Consider the following 20,128-nt stretch of genomic DNA (forward strand, 5'->3'; position numbering starts at 1 on the left):
TTTTCAAATTTGTTCCAGCTGGCTAAGCTAGCTATGTTTATGCCCCATCAAACAGGAGACTATGAAAGGGGGTTCTCAGTACAGAACAATATTCATACACAGACAGGAGACTATGAAAGGGGGTTCTCAGTACAGAACAGTATCCATACACAGACCGGGAGACTATGAAAGGGGGTTCTCAGTACAGAACAGTATTCATACACAGACAGGAGACTATAAAAGGGGGTTCTCAGTACAGAACAGTATTCATACACAGACCAGGAGACTATGAAAGGGGGTTCTCCGTACAGAACAGTATTCATACACAGACCGGGAGCAGATTAAGCAGAGAAACAATTAACAGATTATTGCTTGTACAACAAGAGGCAACATCTTTTAAACATTTTGCATTCAGTAAGGCTCTGACAGAGTGAAACAGGAAGAAAGAGAGATGGATACTATAGTATCATTTATTTTCATTGGACCTAATTTTCATGGTTCTGTATTAAAAAAAGGCATTTTCTTGGTTATCTAAATTCATAGTTTTTGCTTGTCAAAGTTGCATAAAAGTAGGTATTTGTATTTAATTTCATCATTTAACATCTACAAATACCCAAAATAAAGAATACAAAAGAATAAAACTGTGCCAACACAAACAGCAGTCGCTTTAATGTTTAAAACAATACTACCACCCGTATGAGTACAAATCAAAGACCTGGCAAGTTCAATACTTACACCATGTTTTTGACCAAGTGAATAACGTCAGTCGAAGCCAATGCAGTCAACAATGCTAAAACAGTACTTCCATCTCTGTGAGCACAAATAAAATACCTGTGAAGATTAATCACTTTTGCCATGTTTTTATTGGAGTGCTTAACATCAAAGGAAGCAGATGCAGCCAACAACACTAGGACAATCAGTTATTAAAGTACACATGAATGTTCTCTTACTTAAACCACTGTCCATCAAGTTGCACCATCAGTACTTTCTGATGATAATGGCATTAACACAGTGGTTTAAGAGTGGTAAAATTCAACTTAGACCCCCCCCCCTCGGTTCCTGGATTTCCTAACCCATCAGAAGCTGTGAACATGATGCAGGTGCTTGCTTACCAGGCAGCTAATTATGCAGTAGAACCCCTGCTTCAGTCACTGTCCCAGAAAAGAAAGCGAGGAGAGTATAACAGTTATAATGACACCATTGCGTAAAATGAAGATGAACCTGGCGATGATCAGTGCACAGTATTAGTAAACCTTGCAACCACATTAATCAAGCCAATTCATGCTAAATGTATAATTGTAGCTCACACGACAATGAGTGAAAGATCGGACCTAATTATCAGTGGTTTTGAGAAAACTGGACTTGTTTAATTCAGCAACTTGGGGGATTATTTACCTGCAAAGCATTTGAGTGCCTTAAGACTTGATTGACATGATGTTGATACAGGGGCTTTGTCCAAAAATCTTTGAAGTGCGAGCTTTAATACGCTGCTGTAATTAGTGTATATACATTGTGTTTCATTAATAATAGTGTTTCAAGAAATAGTTATAGTATTTTACAGGATTGTTGTTCTTTTGGATTAAAAATGCATGGATAAAATGAAATGTGCTTTCAGAAGGATTTAAATGTTTCAACAACAGTTGTACTCGAATGAAGGATCGATTTGTTATTTTGTATTATTTTTTCTTTTATTTTCAGTATTACTATTGTTTGAATACCTTATACTTTTTCTCTTTTTTCTCTCTATCCTTACTTACCTCACATATCGATTTAAGGCAGTGAGTGTAAAATTACAGCTATCGGATACCTTATCGAATATAAAATCATTTATACTTCTTGTTTCCAAAGGTTAAAATAAAAAATAAAACAAACACATGTAATAGCTAATATTTAATTACCATATTACAGTATTGACCTTGATTTATCAAATACTAGTAGCTGTGTTAATCTTTAGAAATTAAACACTGTAAGAAAATGAGGAGGGGCAGGTCATCAACCTATGTGGCTCATTTTTTGTTGGGGATTTAAATTAATGGTTGGGGGCAACAACGAATATTATGAAAATTGGTTGCCCATGAAAATTGATGATATTTAAGTGTTAGGTAAATATTAAACTATTGCCATTTCCTCCTCCCCTCAATTTTTGTTCTACTCCTCGTTTATATTTTTGACAAGGGAGTTGCTCCCACCTTTAGATAAAATCCTGGCAGCATCTCTGCATTCCTACTTGGGCCTCTCTATTTTTTGTCCCACAACATTGAAAACTTGAACTGACTGAAATGAACATGGGGTTTGCAGGTTTGTCAACATTGTCAAGTTCTATATCTTCCATCATACTAATTTGGTTAACATAATGTGCCTGTAGATCAGGATATATGTCATTTGTTCTACTGATTACTTCTAACAGACTGCACAGACTCAGATCGGTCAGTGCATTATGCTACAGCAGATCTGGGTCTGTGCAGTTTGCCATTGGACTTGGCTTATAAGCAAATATAGACAGTAAGCAATTATACAGGTAACTAAATAATACATCTATTTAATTTCAGGGCATGTGGGAGCTCCACTTCCAAGTAACTTTGTCAAGTTAGTAGACATTCCAGAAATGGATTACTATTCCAAGGATGGCAAAGGGGAGGTAAGTTCATGTTTAATGTCATTTACATCAGCAAATCATGATATTCAGCTTGCTACAGGAACTGACTCATGTGCCATGTATAATAATAATAATAATAATAATAATAACGATAATACTAATAATAATTAACAAGTTTATTTTATGAGAGTACCTCATTTATAAAAACTGTTCTATTCTGAGACCCTTTGGATCCATAAAGTATAAAAGCACAAAGTGTATATGATGTGCAGTAACACATTAAATTGGACTGCATGTATTTAAATATTTACATTTACGTTGACAGCTGCTTTCCAAGCCAATGGTCATAGAATTTTGTTTTGAAAACATTCAGATTTGTTTTTTGATCTAATGGTTTTGGGGAGTTCATTCATAAAATAACACCGGATTAAGCAGCTTTTTTAAAAGGTATTTGTTTTGGGAAATGGTGTTCTACAATGATAATTTGTAAGTGATCACAACTTGATGTTGTTCTTCTGACTTGAAATGAAACATACCATGCAAATAATATGGACAACAGTCATTCTTAACTTGAGCATTAATGAGGACTTATGCCAGGTTAATCTGTTTTCAAATTTCAGCCATTTCAATTCTGAAAAGAAAATTTTGTATGGGTGTATTAAGCAGTAAATATTCATTGCTGCACATTTTTTGAAGTTTGTGTGGATTGTTTAAATATTGGTGTCAGTTGTATTTGCACAAATTGTACAACAATAGTCCAATAAAGGAAGAATGAATGCATTGTAAAATAATCTCCAGTGGTTGAATGGTAGGTAACTTTTTATCCTCTGTGAAAGATAAATTATTTGACTTACATTGAGCAATGTATTTCACTTGCTTTCATGTCTTTCACTTGCTTTCATGTATTTCACTTGCTTTCATGTGTTTCACTTGCTTTCACCTTATCAGCATGAACTCTCACAAGTTTTCTGTCTCACTATGGCTCTAAATTTGGATTTCTGTTCATTGATAATCCAATCCTAGTTCTAAGCACCATTACCATGGTTTTTAGGGGATCGATATACGTGTTATTCAGTGAGTGCCAGTATTGAACTTGACGTAAATCATCACCCAATTGTTTCTTCAGTGTTTGATCATTAGAATCAAAATTATGCAAAGTAATCACATGATCATATGTATCAGCTGAGGAGTGTTCTACAGTGGCAGGTCATTTATTATTAATATGAATAATACAGGCCCTAAAATAGATCCCTGTGGAACTCCATTGTTTATAGACATCATCTCTGAATTAATATTACCAGTAACAACTTCTTAGCTTATGTCAGATAGGTAAGATTTGAACCATGATAGATAATGTGTTTTAAATAATTACTGAAATTTGTGTTGAAATCTATCAAACAAATGGATGATTGTCAAGCTGCAAGACTTGATATTGTTGGGCCCAGGCTACTAAAGCAATGATATCTGCTATTGGAGAGGGTATAGTTGTTGTTTTTTTGCAATCAGAGTATTAGGTCTAATAAAATTTCCACAGATTTGGAAAACTGCCAAGGTAACACCATTGCATAAATCTGTGACAAAAGATGGTGTAAAACTTATAAACCTATCTCTGTTCTTCCTTGTCTTTCCAACCTACCAGAAAAACATGTACATGATTAATTTTTCCAACAATTTGATCACTTTTAATCTTATTCATGATAATCAATCTGGCTTTTGACAAAAAACACTCTTGTGAAACTGCATTCATATCAATGATTGATAAATGGCAGAAAGCATTAGAAAAAGAAGAAGAAAAAAAACAGTTGGCACTGTTATGGTTGATTTTCATAAAGCTTTTGATCTTGTAGACCATGAAATTTTGCTTTTAAACTGTAAATCTCTTGATGTAATGAAAACTTCTAAACTGGTTTGAGTCTTACTTTACTGATAGAGTGCAAATGGTATCTATAAATGGTCACCTTTTTAAAAGTAAAAATAATATGGTGTAGTGCTATAGGGCTCTATCCTCATGCCTCAGTTATTCATTGTGTTTATTAACAGCTTACTGGTAATTGTAGGTAATTCAATTTCTTCCAGTGACCTTTATGCAAATAACACTACACTATCTGATCCATGTATCAACAATTTTCAGGATGTAATGAATTATATCTAAATGTTACCAATATATGAAAGAATATTTCTTAAAATGGACAACTTGATGTATGAAGAACCTAGAAAAGCTATTCCTGTCTATCATAGCAATGTCTTTCATGAAGAGATGCTGTTGGTACTCCAAATTTAAGGTCTGTTAGAAGTAAAAATTACCTTATACCAAAGCCAAAGAAGGAATTGTTTAAAAACAGCTTTCATTATACTGGTCCACTGGTATGGAACTGATCCAGCCTCCAAAATGGTTTCCTTGATGGCAAGTGGTGCTCATCAGACCTTCACCATGGCACCATAATGGTCATCTTGAAAATCATTATTTCTATTCAACTTATATGTATAGTGGCATGAACATGGGTTTTCACTAAAGTACTTTTTTTGATTTCTTTTGAAAATGGTGCAGATATGTACTGCGATCATATCAGTACTTATGTGGTGCGTTTTCAAAGCCAGACCAGATTGACCTTCAGGTCAAGTCAGAGACCATTTTGTACTTACTAAACTTATAAACACAGTGACTTGTACCTATACAAGTGAATTTTGATCAGATCTTGTATTTAGTAATCACATGATCATGTGTATCAGCTGAGGAGTGTTCTACAGTGGCAGGTCATTTATTATTAATGTGAATAATACAGGCCCCAAAATAGATCCCTGTGGAACTCCATTGTTTATAGACATCATCTCTGAATTAATATTACCAGTAACAACTTCTTAGCTTATGTCAGATAGGTAAGATTTGAACCATGATAGATAATGTGCTTTAAATAAGTATTGAAATTTGTGTTGAAATATATCAAACAAATGGATGATTGTCAAGCTGCAAGACTTGATATGGTTGGGTCCAGGCTACTAAAGCGATACCTGCTATTGGAGAGGGTATAGTTGTGTTGTTTTTTGCAATCAGAGTATTAGGTCTAATAAAATTTCCACAGATTTGGAAAACTGCCAAGGTAACACCATTGCATAAATCTGTGACAAAAGATGGTGTAAAACTTATAAACCTATCTCTGTTCTTCCTTGTCTTTCCAACCTACAGAAAAACATGTACATGATTAATTTTTCCAACAATTTGATCACTTTTAATCTTATTCATGATAATCAATCTGGCTTTTGACAAAAACACTCTTGTGAAACTGCACTCATATCAATGATTGATAAATGGCTGAAAGCATTAGAAAAAGAAAAAAAACAGTTGGCACTGTTATGGTTGATTTTCATAAAGCTTTTGATCTTGTAGACCATGACATTTTGCTTTTAAACTGTAAATCTATTTACTGCTTATTTGAAGAATATCTTGAATGATACCACTTCATTGCCTCCTCCCCCCCCCACCCTTTTTTATCATCTCCCCATTTTTTAACAAAAAGTAATTATAGATTTACCAAAATTAACACTATAGGTATATCTTTGATATTGTCCAAGATAAGTTCAGTAATTATATACTCATGTATCAAGTTATAGGTCAGAATTTCAAGACAAAGAGTTCTGTATTCCACTTGGGTACCTTGTGAACATATTAACTGTAACTTGGACATAAAAGAACATATTTTTGTTACCAAATTTGTTATGTTGGAGTTTCTTAAGAATATCAGAGATGGTATCAATGCTCAGCAGATAAAATTAATAAAAGGACAGAAGAAACGGACTTTTCTTCCATTGCTGGAAATTCTTTTCAGCTAATAGATCATCATTACCTTCAATAGACTGTGTTGTTTTAGGGTAATTTTATTTTGTTTCATTGTTGACAGAGAATTAAAACTGATGTCTCTGGTTACCTTTTATATCAGTTTTCTTTCAAAGTTACAACATAAAATCACATATGCTGGATTGCAAGATTGATTTGCAGAAATTTCAATTTCCAATAGTACTTGACATCATTTACATTAGTTATGTACCCTGATTGTGCGTCATCCTGAATTTGGTTTCCACATAATAACTTTATCAAGGATTGCTTAATTGTTTGATTTTAACCAAGGTTGTTGTGTCTTTGTGTTGAGGAAACCTCGAATAAGTTCGATTTCCAGAATTGTGCATCATCTTTTACATGAGTTATGCCCCCTGATTGTGCAACATCCTGACTTCGTTTCTGCAGCATTGATTTTCCAAAAATTGTTGGGGTTGAGTCAAATTTAGGAACTTGGTTTGATACTGATGATGCCTTGAATGAACTGATTTCCAGCATTCCACAGCATGATTTAGAGGAGTTATGTCCCCTAATTTTCCATCCTCCAAACTTCCTGCAGGATAACCTTACCTTGAATTTTTAAATTTATCATGCACTTTTATCTTGATATGATCTTGAATTAATTTGATTTCTCTAATTTTATGACATCATATAAAGGCTTTATGGATCTCTGATTGTACTTTACTTTGGTTTCTCAGCATTACTGTACCAAGACTTGTTGGATTTCAACTTGATTTGTTATGCAGCTTTATATAAATGAGATATTGAACAAACTGTACTTACAGCATTTCACATCATCATTCAGAGGAGTTATGGCCCAGTCTGTTAATTTCTTTACAACAAAAGTTCCTCTGTTCAACACCCGGTAAAGCAAGTTGTAGTAAGCTTGGTCATTTGGGGTGCAGCCATTGCTAACACCTCTATTTATTTTCTTTCTAGCCACAATTCTTTGATTTACTACACATGTATAAAGAGTTTGTTTTGGCAGTTAGCATCTGTACATTTCTTTTTTGCCTTACAGCAGCAGATAGAAAAGTTATCCATCAGTATAATGCTTTATAAAAGTGTACATTATAAGTAAGTATACCTTCTACAGAGGTAGGTTCAGTATCCAAAGAGGATGCATCGCAGAACTTAGAAGCATTGTCATACCCATGTTATATGAGGAACAGTTCAGTGCTATACTGAGATCCATTGTCATACCCGTGTTATGAGGAACAGTGCTATACTGAGATCCATTGTCATACCTGTGTTATATGAGGAACAGTACTATATTGAGATCCATTGTCACACCAGTGTTATATGAGGAACAGTACTATACTGAGATCCATGGTCATACCTGTGTTATATGAGGAATAGTGCTATATTGAGTTCCATAGTCAGACCCATGTTATATGAGGAACAGTACTATACTGAGATCATGGTCATACCCATGTTATATGAGGAACAGTTCTGTAACGAGTTACGTAGTCAGACCCATGTTATATGAGGAAGAGTACTATACTGAGATCCGTGGCCATACCTGTGTTAAATGAGGAACAGTGCTGTACTGAGTTCCATAGTCATGACCCATGTTATATAAGGAACAATGCTGTACATCGGTGCATTACTGCAAGCAGCTGCTGTATCACTGGAAAAAATGGCATTTATATTTTGTCAGAAACAGTCACAAACAGAGAGGGTATAGCATGACTGTCTTCACAGGCAAGACTTAATTAAAGGTATGCATGTTTAGAATACATTTTTGCTTCAGGTTTGTGCCAAAGGTCCCAGTATATTTCTTGGCTACTACAAGAATCCAGAGAAAACCCAGGAGACATTAGACGGTGATGGATGGCTACATACAGGGGACATAGGAATGTGGTTACCTGTAAGTTTTGCATTGAAAACGTGTTTGTATAACCTGCACCCAACATTAAACAGTTATAAACCATATCTGCACTGTCTGATCATTCAGAACCCTAAGTCGGACCTTTGTCTGCCAATACAGTATGTGACAGTTGATCTTGGTCAATGTTATTCACTGTTGAATGTTCATTATAAACAAATATAGTATCCTAGAAAAGAAACTCTCTGGAATCTCAACAGAAATGTCTCCCCATCTCAACTCTCAGAATTAAAGGTGTAAACCAAAATATAATGGTATTGACTACACTGTATGATGCGTATTATGTTTTGACTACACTGTATGATGTGTATTATGGGTATTGACTCCACTGTATGATGCGTATTATGGGTATTGACTACACTGTATGATGTGTATTATGGGTATTGACTACACTGTATGATGTGTATTATGGGTATTGACTACACTGTATGATGTGTATAATGGGTATTGACTACACTGTATGATGTGTATTATGGGTATTGACTACACTGTATGATGTGTATAATGGGTATTGACTACACTGTATGATGCGTATTATGGGTTATTAATAAATGTTTCATTCACATACTTATTATCTACATACTTCTCAAAGAAAAGGTGGAAATTATGTTGTCCTGTGTGTGTGCGTGCATGCGTACATGCATGCATGTCTCTCTCTCCTTCACAGACCATCATTGAGACTTCAAACCTTGGGATATGATTGGGAGTGTTTGTAGATATACTCAGATGAGGGTTTAAATGGAATCTTTGGCTCATGCTGCAATTGTGGTTCCTGGGTCACAACTTAGAAATTATTGATATCACCACTCCGTAACTACGTTTTTATTGATTGTGCATTAAAAGATTAAGTCAGATTTGTAACTTACTTTTGCCCATGGGTTTATTCTTACTCCCCACAGATTCAACCTCCAGATCATGAGATAGAAATGATTGAGATCACTGTACAACGACATCATATACACTTGCTGGGAAATTTATACATGCAACTGACATTCACCTTTGGACCGCCCCCAATCTCCAGGGACTTTGCCACTGGGTCATAACTTGTGAACTGTAGTTATCGCCACCCTATAACCCTATATACACTTACTGGAAAGATGAAAGTCAAATTCAGATGCAACTAGCCCATGGGTCTTTTCTTACTCTCTTGGGTCAAGATACTGGGGTTAAAGGGGAGAGGGGGTGGATAGGTCAAAGTGGGAAACTGCAAGAATGTGTTTTACAAGCACTCTTGTTTTAAATAGGTACTTTTTCTCAGTGTTTGTCTTCATAGAATCTGTCACCTTGTTGTTTAATATTTTTTTCTCCAGAGAATTCCCTATAATAATCGCAAGTTTTTGTACTTGGAAATTTAAGTCCTGATCCACTGCAGACAGACTTGACCCTGTACATTTTTTTTGACATGATGCATGATGACATGTCAAAAGCTGGTATGTTTCAATTGTACTTTGTATTTGTGATGATCTACAACTGTATGCTGCCTCTCTCTAAATTGATGCATTTGATTTAAAGAATTTCACCTACTTGTTCTTTGGGAATGAAATAAATTGCTGTCTTGGATTTAAATAGAAACAGTCTTGACCCTTTTGAACTGTTAAAGCCAGACGCATAACAGGATATATTTTGAGTTGATACTGGGAGTCAACGAGAATATCAAAATATTTGTGTCTTTGTCTTTTGAAACTTAAGTCTCAAAACAACCTTAAACCTCTGAAGCCTTGCATTGAAAATTACTACAACTTCGTACATTTAGCTTTTTTTATAATGGTGCTGTTAATTATTTGTTTCAGTATACAGTGTAAATATCAAAAATGAATATAGTTAATTTAATTTTATTTTGTACTTTTTTTCAGAATGGAACACTTAAAATTATTGACAGAAAGAAAAATATCTTCAAACTTGCCCAGGTAGTTTAATTTTCTATTGCATCCCATTTATCATATTTGGATATTGCATTATTTCATAGTAGTTAATAATGAGCTCTAAGAATGTATGTATAGCTGTATCAAATTATGGTGATATGTTTTATTTCAACCCATGTGTCATAAAATAGGGAACATCAATATTTCTATGGCAGTACAATGTATTGTATTGCCATCCCAGTGTCTCTGTATGCATGATACAACAGATGAGCTTAGTATAGTGATGTCGTTTTTAAAACAATTTGAAATTTTCTAATAGATGAAGTTATTCATTTGTAAGGTGTATTTAATTTTTCATAATTCAATTTACATGTAGTGTTTTTTATTTTGAATATATTATGGCAAACTTTTACATTTTTTAAACCTAACGTTTATTTTAATGATTGAAGAGAAAGTATTAACACAATAATGAATTTCTTGTCATAAGTTTTTCAGATAAAAGGAATAGAAGGTATATATTGTGATGCTTGGCTTGTTTTTTATAATGTGGTCCAATAGTGCTGAAATTAGGACCCGGTTACAATGTAAATGGGCCCTAGTTCCAGTGTAAACTGTTTCATATTCATGCAGAATTCCTAGTTTCAGTCATTCTCTCCAAAACATTATTATTTCAAAATAATAATTTCCCTGCCCCCCCCAAAAAAAGAAAAATGGGCGCAGACCCCATTCCGGATGTCTGACATATCAAGATTTGTGTATCATGTCAGGGATCATATTGCAACATTAGATGCAGTAAACGGCTCCAGTCACTACTGCATCTGTATGTTAGTTGGGATAATGTGTACTGTGTTCTGAATCTCCATTTTATTATTTTTTCTTTTTGAATGATATCAAAGATAAGGTATGTTGGTGTGTGAAAATTATATTATGCTCATGTCATACTGTATCAGTGGTGGGACATATCATGTTACACATGTCTGTCTGTCTTGTAGTACTATATCTATGATGGACATAGTGTTACACATGTCTGTCTGACCTGTTTCTTCCTGTCATGTCATACTGTATTACTGTAATGGGAAGGAGTACATATATTGTTATACATGTCCATGTGACCTTTCCCATCCTATCTTGTCTTACTGTATCTATGATGTTCGTGGGCATATTGTGTTACATGTCCATCTGACATGTCCCTCCCTGTCTTGTCATACTGTATCTATGATGGTGGCATATAGTGTTACACGACTTTCTACAGGATTCAAAGATTCACACAGCATGCCAAAAAATCACGAATTCCCCAATGCTCAATTATTTTAAAAATTTCTGTTAAGTGCAAGTTGTGATATCAGCCGTTGCCAAAATGGTTTGGCACTAGTAGTTGCGAGATTAGTAGAACTATAGCCAATTGGTACTTTTGGCCCAGTAGCAAGCATTTTAGCATATTTTAATCTATATGTATAAGAGTAGTTTTACAAATGCTTTTGAAAGAAACCATGGCCTAATTTTTCTCCGTCCATGTGCTGCCAACACTGATTTGAATTACCGTTCGACATCACATTTTAAAACATTTTTACCACAAAGGAAAAAGAAATGTATTGCACAAAAAGTGACGTTTACTCTGGAATATACCAAGCATTTGCCATGCATTCAGCCATCAAATACTGATATACATCATGCTTTTTGCACAGTGTGCCACAATTTTTAGCATTGGGCATGGTGGCAGAGACAATGTGAGGAAGTACATTGGTAGCAAAAATCACATAAAGGTTGGAAACCTACATGAAGACAGCTTTTTCGAGTGTTGGAATTTTTTAGATTGAAAGATTAGCATATATCGTAATTTGCTTGAGTTCACAGTTTTCCGCACATGCACCGACACCACTAATCGTTCACCGTTTGATGTTTCATCTTCTGGATTAATACCCTTTAGTAATTCAGCTACACTGCAGTTAAAATGTTTTCACCTCCAAGGAAACAGATTTGTATTCCACAAAAAGTGAAGTATAGATTGGAGTACACCAAAATTTGGCCTATCATTCAGCCATCAAACATCGATGTACATTATGCTTTTTGCACAGTAGTCTGCCGAGAGTTTTAGAATTGGTAATGTGCACAAGGGCTGGTATTGTTGCTTATAATTTACCTGTCATATATGTACCATGTAGTAATATTATAGTAAGTACATGTATGAAAAATAAATTGTAAGCCATTGCAGGTACAGTATATACTCACATATAAGCTGAATAATTTAGGAAAATATAAAGGCCTTGAAGAAGGGGGGGGGGGTCAGCTTATCTGCAGGACAATGTCTAAACTTGTCAGTTTTTAGGTATTTTTGTTGACTACTGTAATAGCTGTAAATCTTTGGGCATGAAACAATAATTTTTTCCATATCCTAAGACATAGGCATGTAAAAAAATAACTTTTGGTGACCCAACAATTATTAAACTGTTATAAAGTACTATGATTGATTTTGTTATTATTTTGCATGTGCATATTTTCTGATTTCTCCAACATGAAATTAAATAAAGGTAAATACAGACTTCATAATTCATGGGCCGGTTGAGTTTACCTGGGAGACCAGGCTGAACTATAATGTACAGTACATACATAGTGCAAAGCGTGTATAGTGTCACTTAAATCCTTATTTATTCCCAAACATATTAGATGCATAGATGCAGATTTTGCTTTATTCATTGTTTCAACCAAATTGCATTCTTCCAGATAACATTTCAGCTAGTCCTTAATAGCTGTTTCATTTACATTGAGTAACGCACTCACAAGTTACTCATTTTCAATGATATAAGCGATCCTACAAATGGAGGTAATATTTTTTTTAAAGTACGCAGGTTTAATTGTATAAGGCATATAACCAGCATAATTTACATGTTCATGAAGAGTGGTAATAATAAAGGCTAAAATTCTCAGTTCAGCTAAGATCAACATCAATCAATTTTAGTTTTGTATTTTGGCTGGACAAAAATAACTTTCCACACAGTGTAAAGCTCAATGTTTCGGTGTCACCTATGTTGATGGTGAATTTGTCTTTTGCTTTGCGACAGCAGTACAGGCCACTTAATCATTAAAACCCTGAAACTGGCTTTTGTTAAGAGGGAATTTTGACCAGCAACTATATCAGTACATTGATATATAATTGCCTTTTATTGCATAATATTAGCATAATTACCGTAGTTTTGTAAAGCTGTGTGTAAGGCATACACATGAACTTTTCAAAAGCCATGTGACTGAGACAGAATAAAAAAATAGAGATTGGGACCTAAAATCGGGAGGTTTTTTGTGTCATTTTTAAAGTCTTGTTTTCACTAAATATTGATCGATCTTCCTGGTCCAATATGCATGAAATTTGCAAAAAGATTTGCCGTTTCTCCCTATGATGCACCCTATTTTCCCCCAAGATGTGCGCTATTTTCATATTCTGGTCAGCTGTAGTCAAACTGCACAATAGCTAAAGATTAGTCTTAAATAAACGAGCAAGAAAGTCAACGTGACTAATTAAAAGTTAATCCTTATTGATGCAACTGTTTTGTGAAAATGACTGGCCCTCCATTGTAATTCAAAGAAACCACATTCTACACTATTGTGTGTTATGCAAGCACCAGCAATTGATCGGCAAATAAAGGATTCCCAATTTTATTGAACTAAAGGTACCTAAATAGGCAGTCTCATGATATTTTCCCCTCATTGTATATCCGACCTTATTCCTTTATTGTCAGCTCATAAGGCATTTAGTATTGTTTACTATAAAACATGTATTCTGAATTAGTTTTTTGAGGACACATTTGCTGCATGGCATGTATTTTCATTCCTTCTTTTAATTTAATGATGGTAATTAACATTGTTTTATATGGTATAAAAATGCCAGGTGTTCACTCGTGTCAGTTTCTTTCATGGGAGTTAAAGCATTCGTAGTGATCATTCTTGGGATTGAAATTAATTCTGGACGATTTTATTGTTGTGTTTTTTTTGTTGTTGTTCTTGTTTATTTATTTTGTTTGTATTGTTGTAGAGGTAAAAAGAATCATTAATTTACGCGAATAATATTTAAACTTAACATTCTGTTTAGTGAAGAAGCAAATTCTTTCTAGTAATTATTTCGTCACAACAATAATTCACAGGTGATGCAACAGAACATGTAGGTCTTTTCTTGTTTAGAAGAAATGAAAATCGAAGACGTAATGTAATAATCAGGAATTCTTTGCAAAAATTGGAAGATATGAAATTGGGAGGTAGGCTTGGAGCGTCCCCAAAATCGGGAGGTTTTTTTTCTCCCTCCTGGCATAAAAACTGATAGGTATGGTGTAAGATCACTTACATCAAAGCAAACTGCAACTCAGCTTTTACAGTATTAGCATAATTTTCAAAGTATTATTTCTAAACTTCATTATTGTATTTTGGAGATATCATTAAAGTTTAGAGCAATGGTGCCCATGATTTGACTGCAAGGGATGTACTTAATTATGCACGTAATCAAACCTACAATGTACATGTGGTGGCGCCATTATGTAAATACATTCAGTAGCCTAATTGCGAGCATTGAATCAAACGGTATTGTTCTTCATTGTTTTGTTATACTAGGATTACATTTTAATGAGTTAGGAATTTACAATTTCAAAGCAAAGTAAAACTGTAATTACACTGGACAACAAATTTTTACAAAAGTCATGTTACTGAAATAAAATTAGTCAATTCTTATCAATTTTTATGTGCTGAACACGAATATGACAGTCAAATTGCAAAATTGGCTCTAGTTTTTTTGTAATCTGCAAGAAATTAATGTTTACATAACGAAATGCATTCCAATAGTAAAAGGTCAACTGTAATAGCCTACCTATAAAAAATCAAGTCATTGACTACATCTTAGATTTCTTCGCCTGTCTCTTGTACAGCTGTTCGGGAGCATCTCTGAGGAGTGTCCAGCAGTAGTCAGCCAGCATTGTAGTGGACCATTTTCCCTGGTATCTTTGTTCCATTGTTGCGATATCTTGATGAAAACGTTCGCCGTGTTCATCACTAACAATACCACAGTTGCTAGGAAAGAAATCCAAATGGGAATGAAGGAAGTGAATCTTTAGAGACATATTGCAGCCAAGTTTCTTATACTTCATCAACATGTCTTCTACTAGTTCCTTATAGTTTTCTGCCCTAACATTTCCGAGGAAGTTTGTAGAAACTAGGCGAAAAGCATTCCATGCTTGTTTCGCGTCACCTTCCAGCAAGTTGTTGAACCGGTCATCTTTGAAAAGCTCTCGAATCTGAGGACCCACAAAAACTCCCTCTTTAATCTTTGCTTCGCTGAGTCGAGGGAATTTTTCATGCAGGTATCGGAATGCTGGCAAAGTCCGGTCAATGGCTTTCACGAAGTTCTTCATCAAACCTAGTTTGATGTGAAGGGGTGGTAGCAAGATTTTCTGAGCCTCAACCAGAGCTGGGTGTTGGATATTCTTCTCTCCAATGGCTACATTCTGCCTGTGAGTCCATTCCTTCCTCATGTAGTGCATTTCCCTTGCTCGGCTATCCCACTCGCATAAGAAACACATGTATTTTGTATATCCTTGCTGCAGTCCCATTAAAAGGGCAACTACCTTCAAATCACCACAGAGGTGCCAGCTGTACTTGTTATACTCAATGGAATTCAGTAGCTGCCTTAAGTTATCGTATGTCTCTTTCATGTGGACAGCATACGCTACTGGAATAGATGGAAGAATGTTTCCATTGTGCAAAAGCACAGCCTTGAGACTCAGTTTCGAAGAGTCCACAAATAGTCTCCATTCTTGTGGGTCATGAGTGATTTTTAAAGCATTCATGAGGCCCTCAATATCGGAACAGAATATCAGATTACTTTCCTTTCTGAAGAAAGGCTCCAATTGCTGGTGGCGCTTTCGATATGCAGTAATTGTGACATCTTCTTCTAGAAGATTCCATTGTTGGAGTCTTGATCCTAGCAATTCTGCCTTGTTCTTTGATAAGTCCAAATCACGAATCAGGTCATTTAGTTCTTCCTGTGTTATTCTGTGTGGGGTTGATGATGCACCACAGTGAAAATCTGGATCACTGCATGCTGATGGACCAGGAGAAGAACAGGTCGACTCACCTTTGTCTTCGTCCGATGAATCAAGAGAATATTCTGCTGGAGGTTCTGGAATAGGAAGTCCCTCACCATGTGGAACTGGTCTCAATGCAGACGGAATGTTTGGGTAGACTATTCTCGACTTCTTTCGCTTCGTTATTCCGCCGGAAAGAGGAGGAACCAAGCAGAAGTAACAGTCATTTAGGTGGTTGCTTGGCTCTCTCCACACCATTGGGACTGCAAACGGCATTGATGACCTTTTGCAATTCAACCACTGTGAAAGCTGTGTTGTACATGTAGCACAGCATATACGCGGAGCCCAAGGCTTGTCTTGGTCACCAACCTTGCATCCGAAGTAAAGATGATATGCCTTCTTCACTTGAGAATTGATACTTTTCTTCTGGTTGGCAAACGTCACTTCCCCACAAATATAGCAAAAATTGTCCGCGGTATTAACACACTTTCGAGGCATTACTGTTCTTTATTGTACGTAAATGGATAAAATAATAAGTTTTATGTAACAGTAGCTTGAACTGTCTCGCACAACGTCTAAAATATTTTAAATGCTGAACCTATCTGATTGGGCTTTATATAGTACACTGCTTACGTCAGCTTCAGCAGCCGCCTGGCATTAGTATAATAGGCCTACACATGTCTAGTACACTGCTGACGTCAACTTACTTCAGCAGCCGCATGGCATTAGTATTGCATTGCATCAGAAAATGATGCAATCAACTGTGGATGATGTGAGCATGATGGTATTATGCAATGTTACATCATTATTCCGGATGTTGCTGCAGTCCTACTGGAGAAATTTACACAGTGAAACATAGAAAATGAGGTATATGAATATCTTCAAAACGAGAGCCAATACAAATTTTTCACGGTTATATTCGTGTTCGGCACACCAAAATACTACAGATTAGGGCCTTTTCAAGTCAGTAATGATTTCACTGTTGACCAGTGTTACTGGTGCACTGATATAAAATGTCCAATGCAATAATGCATGAACAAACAATCGAGTCAAAAGGGAGAGTTAGTGTTACAGCAACTCACAATTGCTAAATTCATGTCATCGTTTGATCAAATTATACACAAAATCTAAATTAGGCAGAAACAATAAGAAAAGAGAACATTAAATACTTTTCAAGCAAGTTTATACCATTTCTTTTTAATAATCATGCATGCCAACCTCAAGATAAGTATACATGTATTTTTTTTTAAAATATTAGTTTGCTGAAATAAATAAATTTAGAACTTACTTCGTGCATCTTGAGATGTCATGGAGTTGTGTGTCAGTTTGTATATGGGTCATGCACTTTTAAGTGTTTATACCTGTTCAGTTTGGGGGTAGGTTTTTATGTGAACGGGCTTATTTGCGAGTATATACGGTATGTGGCAGAACGATGTGAAACAGCAAACTGCTATAGCACCCGCAGCAGATTTCAGGTTTGGGGTACTTTAAGCCACCTACTCAAGTCCTGCATGCTACCAGTACTGAAGCATTGTTTGTGCGATAAAAATATTTGGACAATAAATGTCTATGCTTACAGTAAAAACAAATGAAATACAAATGCAGTTATTTTTTATATGCACTGTTTGATAATGAAATGTACCATGATGGAACAATTTTGCAAAGTTTTGACATTCACATTTATGAACTAGATTTAATAATAAATTACTTAAACGTTGTTACTTGAAGAAAAGTTCTATAGATGAAGTCAAACCAGAGTGAAGTACATATAAGCATAATCACATTATCACAAGAGCAAATTTAATATCTTTGACTCTTTTAATTTCTTTGCAAATATATATTCTCTTATTTGTTTCTTAAAAATATACAAAAAATATATGTGTGATGTTATTTATATTTAATTGTATTCTGTGAGTGACACTTGCCCATAATTGAGGGTAGGAGTTTGAGCCTTTATGACTAATGTTACATATAGTAAACATTGTTACTTGGTTTTGAGTTCCCAATAAAGCCCTTATTCTGACCTTATAAAATTCTGTAAATGAATTATGCAAACAGTTTGATGGAAATTTACATTAAGATGACCCTCATCATGGTCCTCATATTGTGTCTTAAGTTTTTATATAAGGAGAAATAAACAGAAATTCTTTTCTCCTATCATAACTCCTAAGTGGAATCAGTCTTTTAGTTGTGTTCAGTTTTAATTTGAGAGGATTTATTTATTTAAATTATTCATTAGAATTAGAAAGTACTCATTAATACCTTTTGGACTAATCTCTTTTTTGGGATTATTGTTAATTCATTAAGAGACATTTTGGATTATATCATTATGATACATCAGAACTGTTAGCAAATCAACACTATTCCAGGCTATTGGTACATCAGCGCATTCAATGTTGAAATTCATTGGGACACCACTGGAATTTATTTGGAATACTCTTATACTTTTGGAACTGTGATAGAACTTTTAGGACTATTTACATTTTATTGACAATACTGTAAATACTTTTTAAACTTTCACTTTGTATTATAGGGAAATAAATTATTTGTTGAATTTTATTCAACTTGTTGGTTTTCTCTCATTTCTGATACTTAGTTGAAGACCATAGAGTTGTAACAGTGGTCATTTGTCTCCTGTGCTTACTTATGATTAGGTATAATATTCTAAAATCTTTTGATTTATCCAAAACTAATTATTTTTTTCTAAATCAAATTCACGGGTGGCCATAAAGGAAGTTCAGCTGTTTGCCTGAAGCCCCCTGTTAAAGTAAAAGCATTATACTTTTTCAGTGTTAAAAACTGAGAAATGTGGCCATTGTATATAAAAAAAATTGCCTAATAAAAATCTTGGATCCACCTGTGTAACTTGTTTTAATTTTAAATTTCAGGGAGAGTATATTGCAACAGAAAAGATAGAGAATACTTACATGAGAAGTCAGTTTGTAGCCCAATGTTTTGTTGAAGGAGACAGTCTTCAGGTAATTGACAAAATACATTTTAAAGAAAATAAAACTACTTGCAGATATCTGGAGACAAAAAGATATGCATCATATGACATTTAGTCAGTTTAAAAAGAAATACAATTTAATGTGTGATTTTGCATTATTCAGTGTATTATTAAATATATAAAATGTATACACATAATGTATGGGCAACTCCATGTCTATGCAATTTCTTAGGAGTAATCACTAGAATAAACATTATGCAATGGCAGATGAGAGTCTATGTTGTTTGCAGTAGGACCCAACTTATAAGGGATATATATATATATATACACAGTACAAAGTACTGTACAAAATTGATGCTCTGTTTATCATAGTGGTTTTTTTTAATTTGATTTTACAAAAATCTGACATAAATATACCAGTGTGAGAGAAAGCAAAATATTTTAAAGGACAATAATCTACCATCTTTGAGTGATTTATGTTTTGGCACGAGAAATATTTGGAGATAAAATGAATTGATTTAGGTGTTAAAGTTGAAATGTCTGTATTTTTGTTTCATGTTTCTTACTGAAATTCACAAAATCTTTTTGAATATCATAAACAGGGCCTTTCACAACTTTTCAATGATGATCATTCACACTGTGTTGAGATTAAGGTAGATTGTAACAGATAGGACAGGGACTGTCTAATTAGTGGAGCTTTTATTTGCTTTTGTATCAAATAGTTATTTTCATATACTGGTACATGCCAATTCTGGTTACAGGCTTCCATTTTATAATGAAGAAATATCATACAATTTGCACCACTGTGTTCATTTTTATGCCATCAGTGGTGGTGTGACTGGTGCAAAGCTCATGTACATGCATGCACATACATCTGTGGCATAAATTGAGTATCACCTGTATCTGCATCACTATCAAACCAATCTTGTAACCAAATCATTCTAAGCTGAAATCATGTTTTTATT

The 20,128-nt window shown here is 34.6% G+C and overlaps 1 protein-coding gene across 5 annotated transcripts in view; it reads left to right on the forward strand.

The window, feature by feature from the left end:
- The window catches only part of LOC149805892 (long-chain-fatty-acid--CoA ligase 1-like), a 149,830-nt gene that overhangs the window by 121,270 nt on the left and 8,432 nt on the right, over positions 1–20,128 (forward strand). For 3 of the 5 annotated variants that reach the window (XM_089950650.1, XM_089950649.1, XM_089950648.1), the window contains exons 16-19: positions 2,529–2,617; positions 8,161–8,277; positions 10,149–10,202; positions 19,105–19,194. In XM_089950650.1, the coding sequence (XP_089806776.1) occupies positions 2,529–2,617; positions 8,161–8,277; positions 10,149–10,202; positions 19,105–19,194 (350 nt within the window). Of the gene's footprint in view, positions 1–2,528; positions 2,618–8,160; positions 8,278–10,148; positions 10,203–10,644; positions 10,669–19,104; positions 19,195–20,128 lie in introns of those variants that run through there. The other 2 variants (XM_089950653.1, XM_089950651.1) reach the window with 2 other exon arrangements.

Source organism: Sinohyriopsis cumingii, chromosome 2 (genome assembly GCF_028554795.1).
Source record: "Sinohyriopsis cumingii isolate HCF-2022 chromosome 2, ASM2855479v2, whole genome shotgun sequence".
Lineage (NCBI taxonomy): Eukaryota > Metazoa > Mollusca > Bivalvia > Unionida > Unionidae > Sinohyriopsis > Sinohyriopsis cumingii.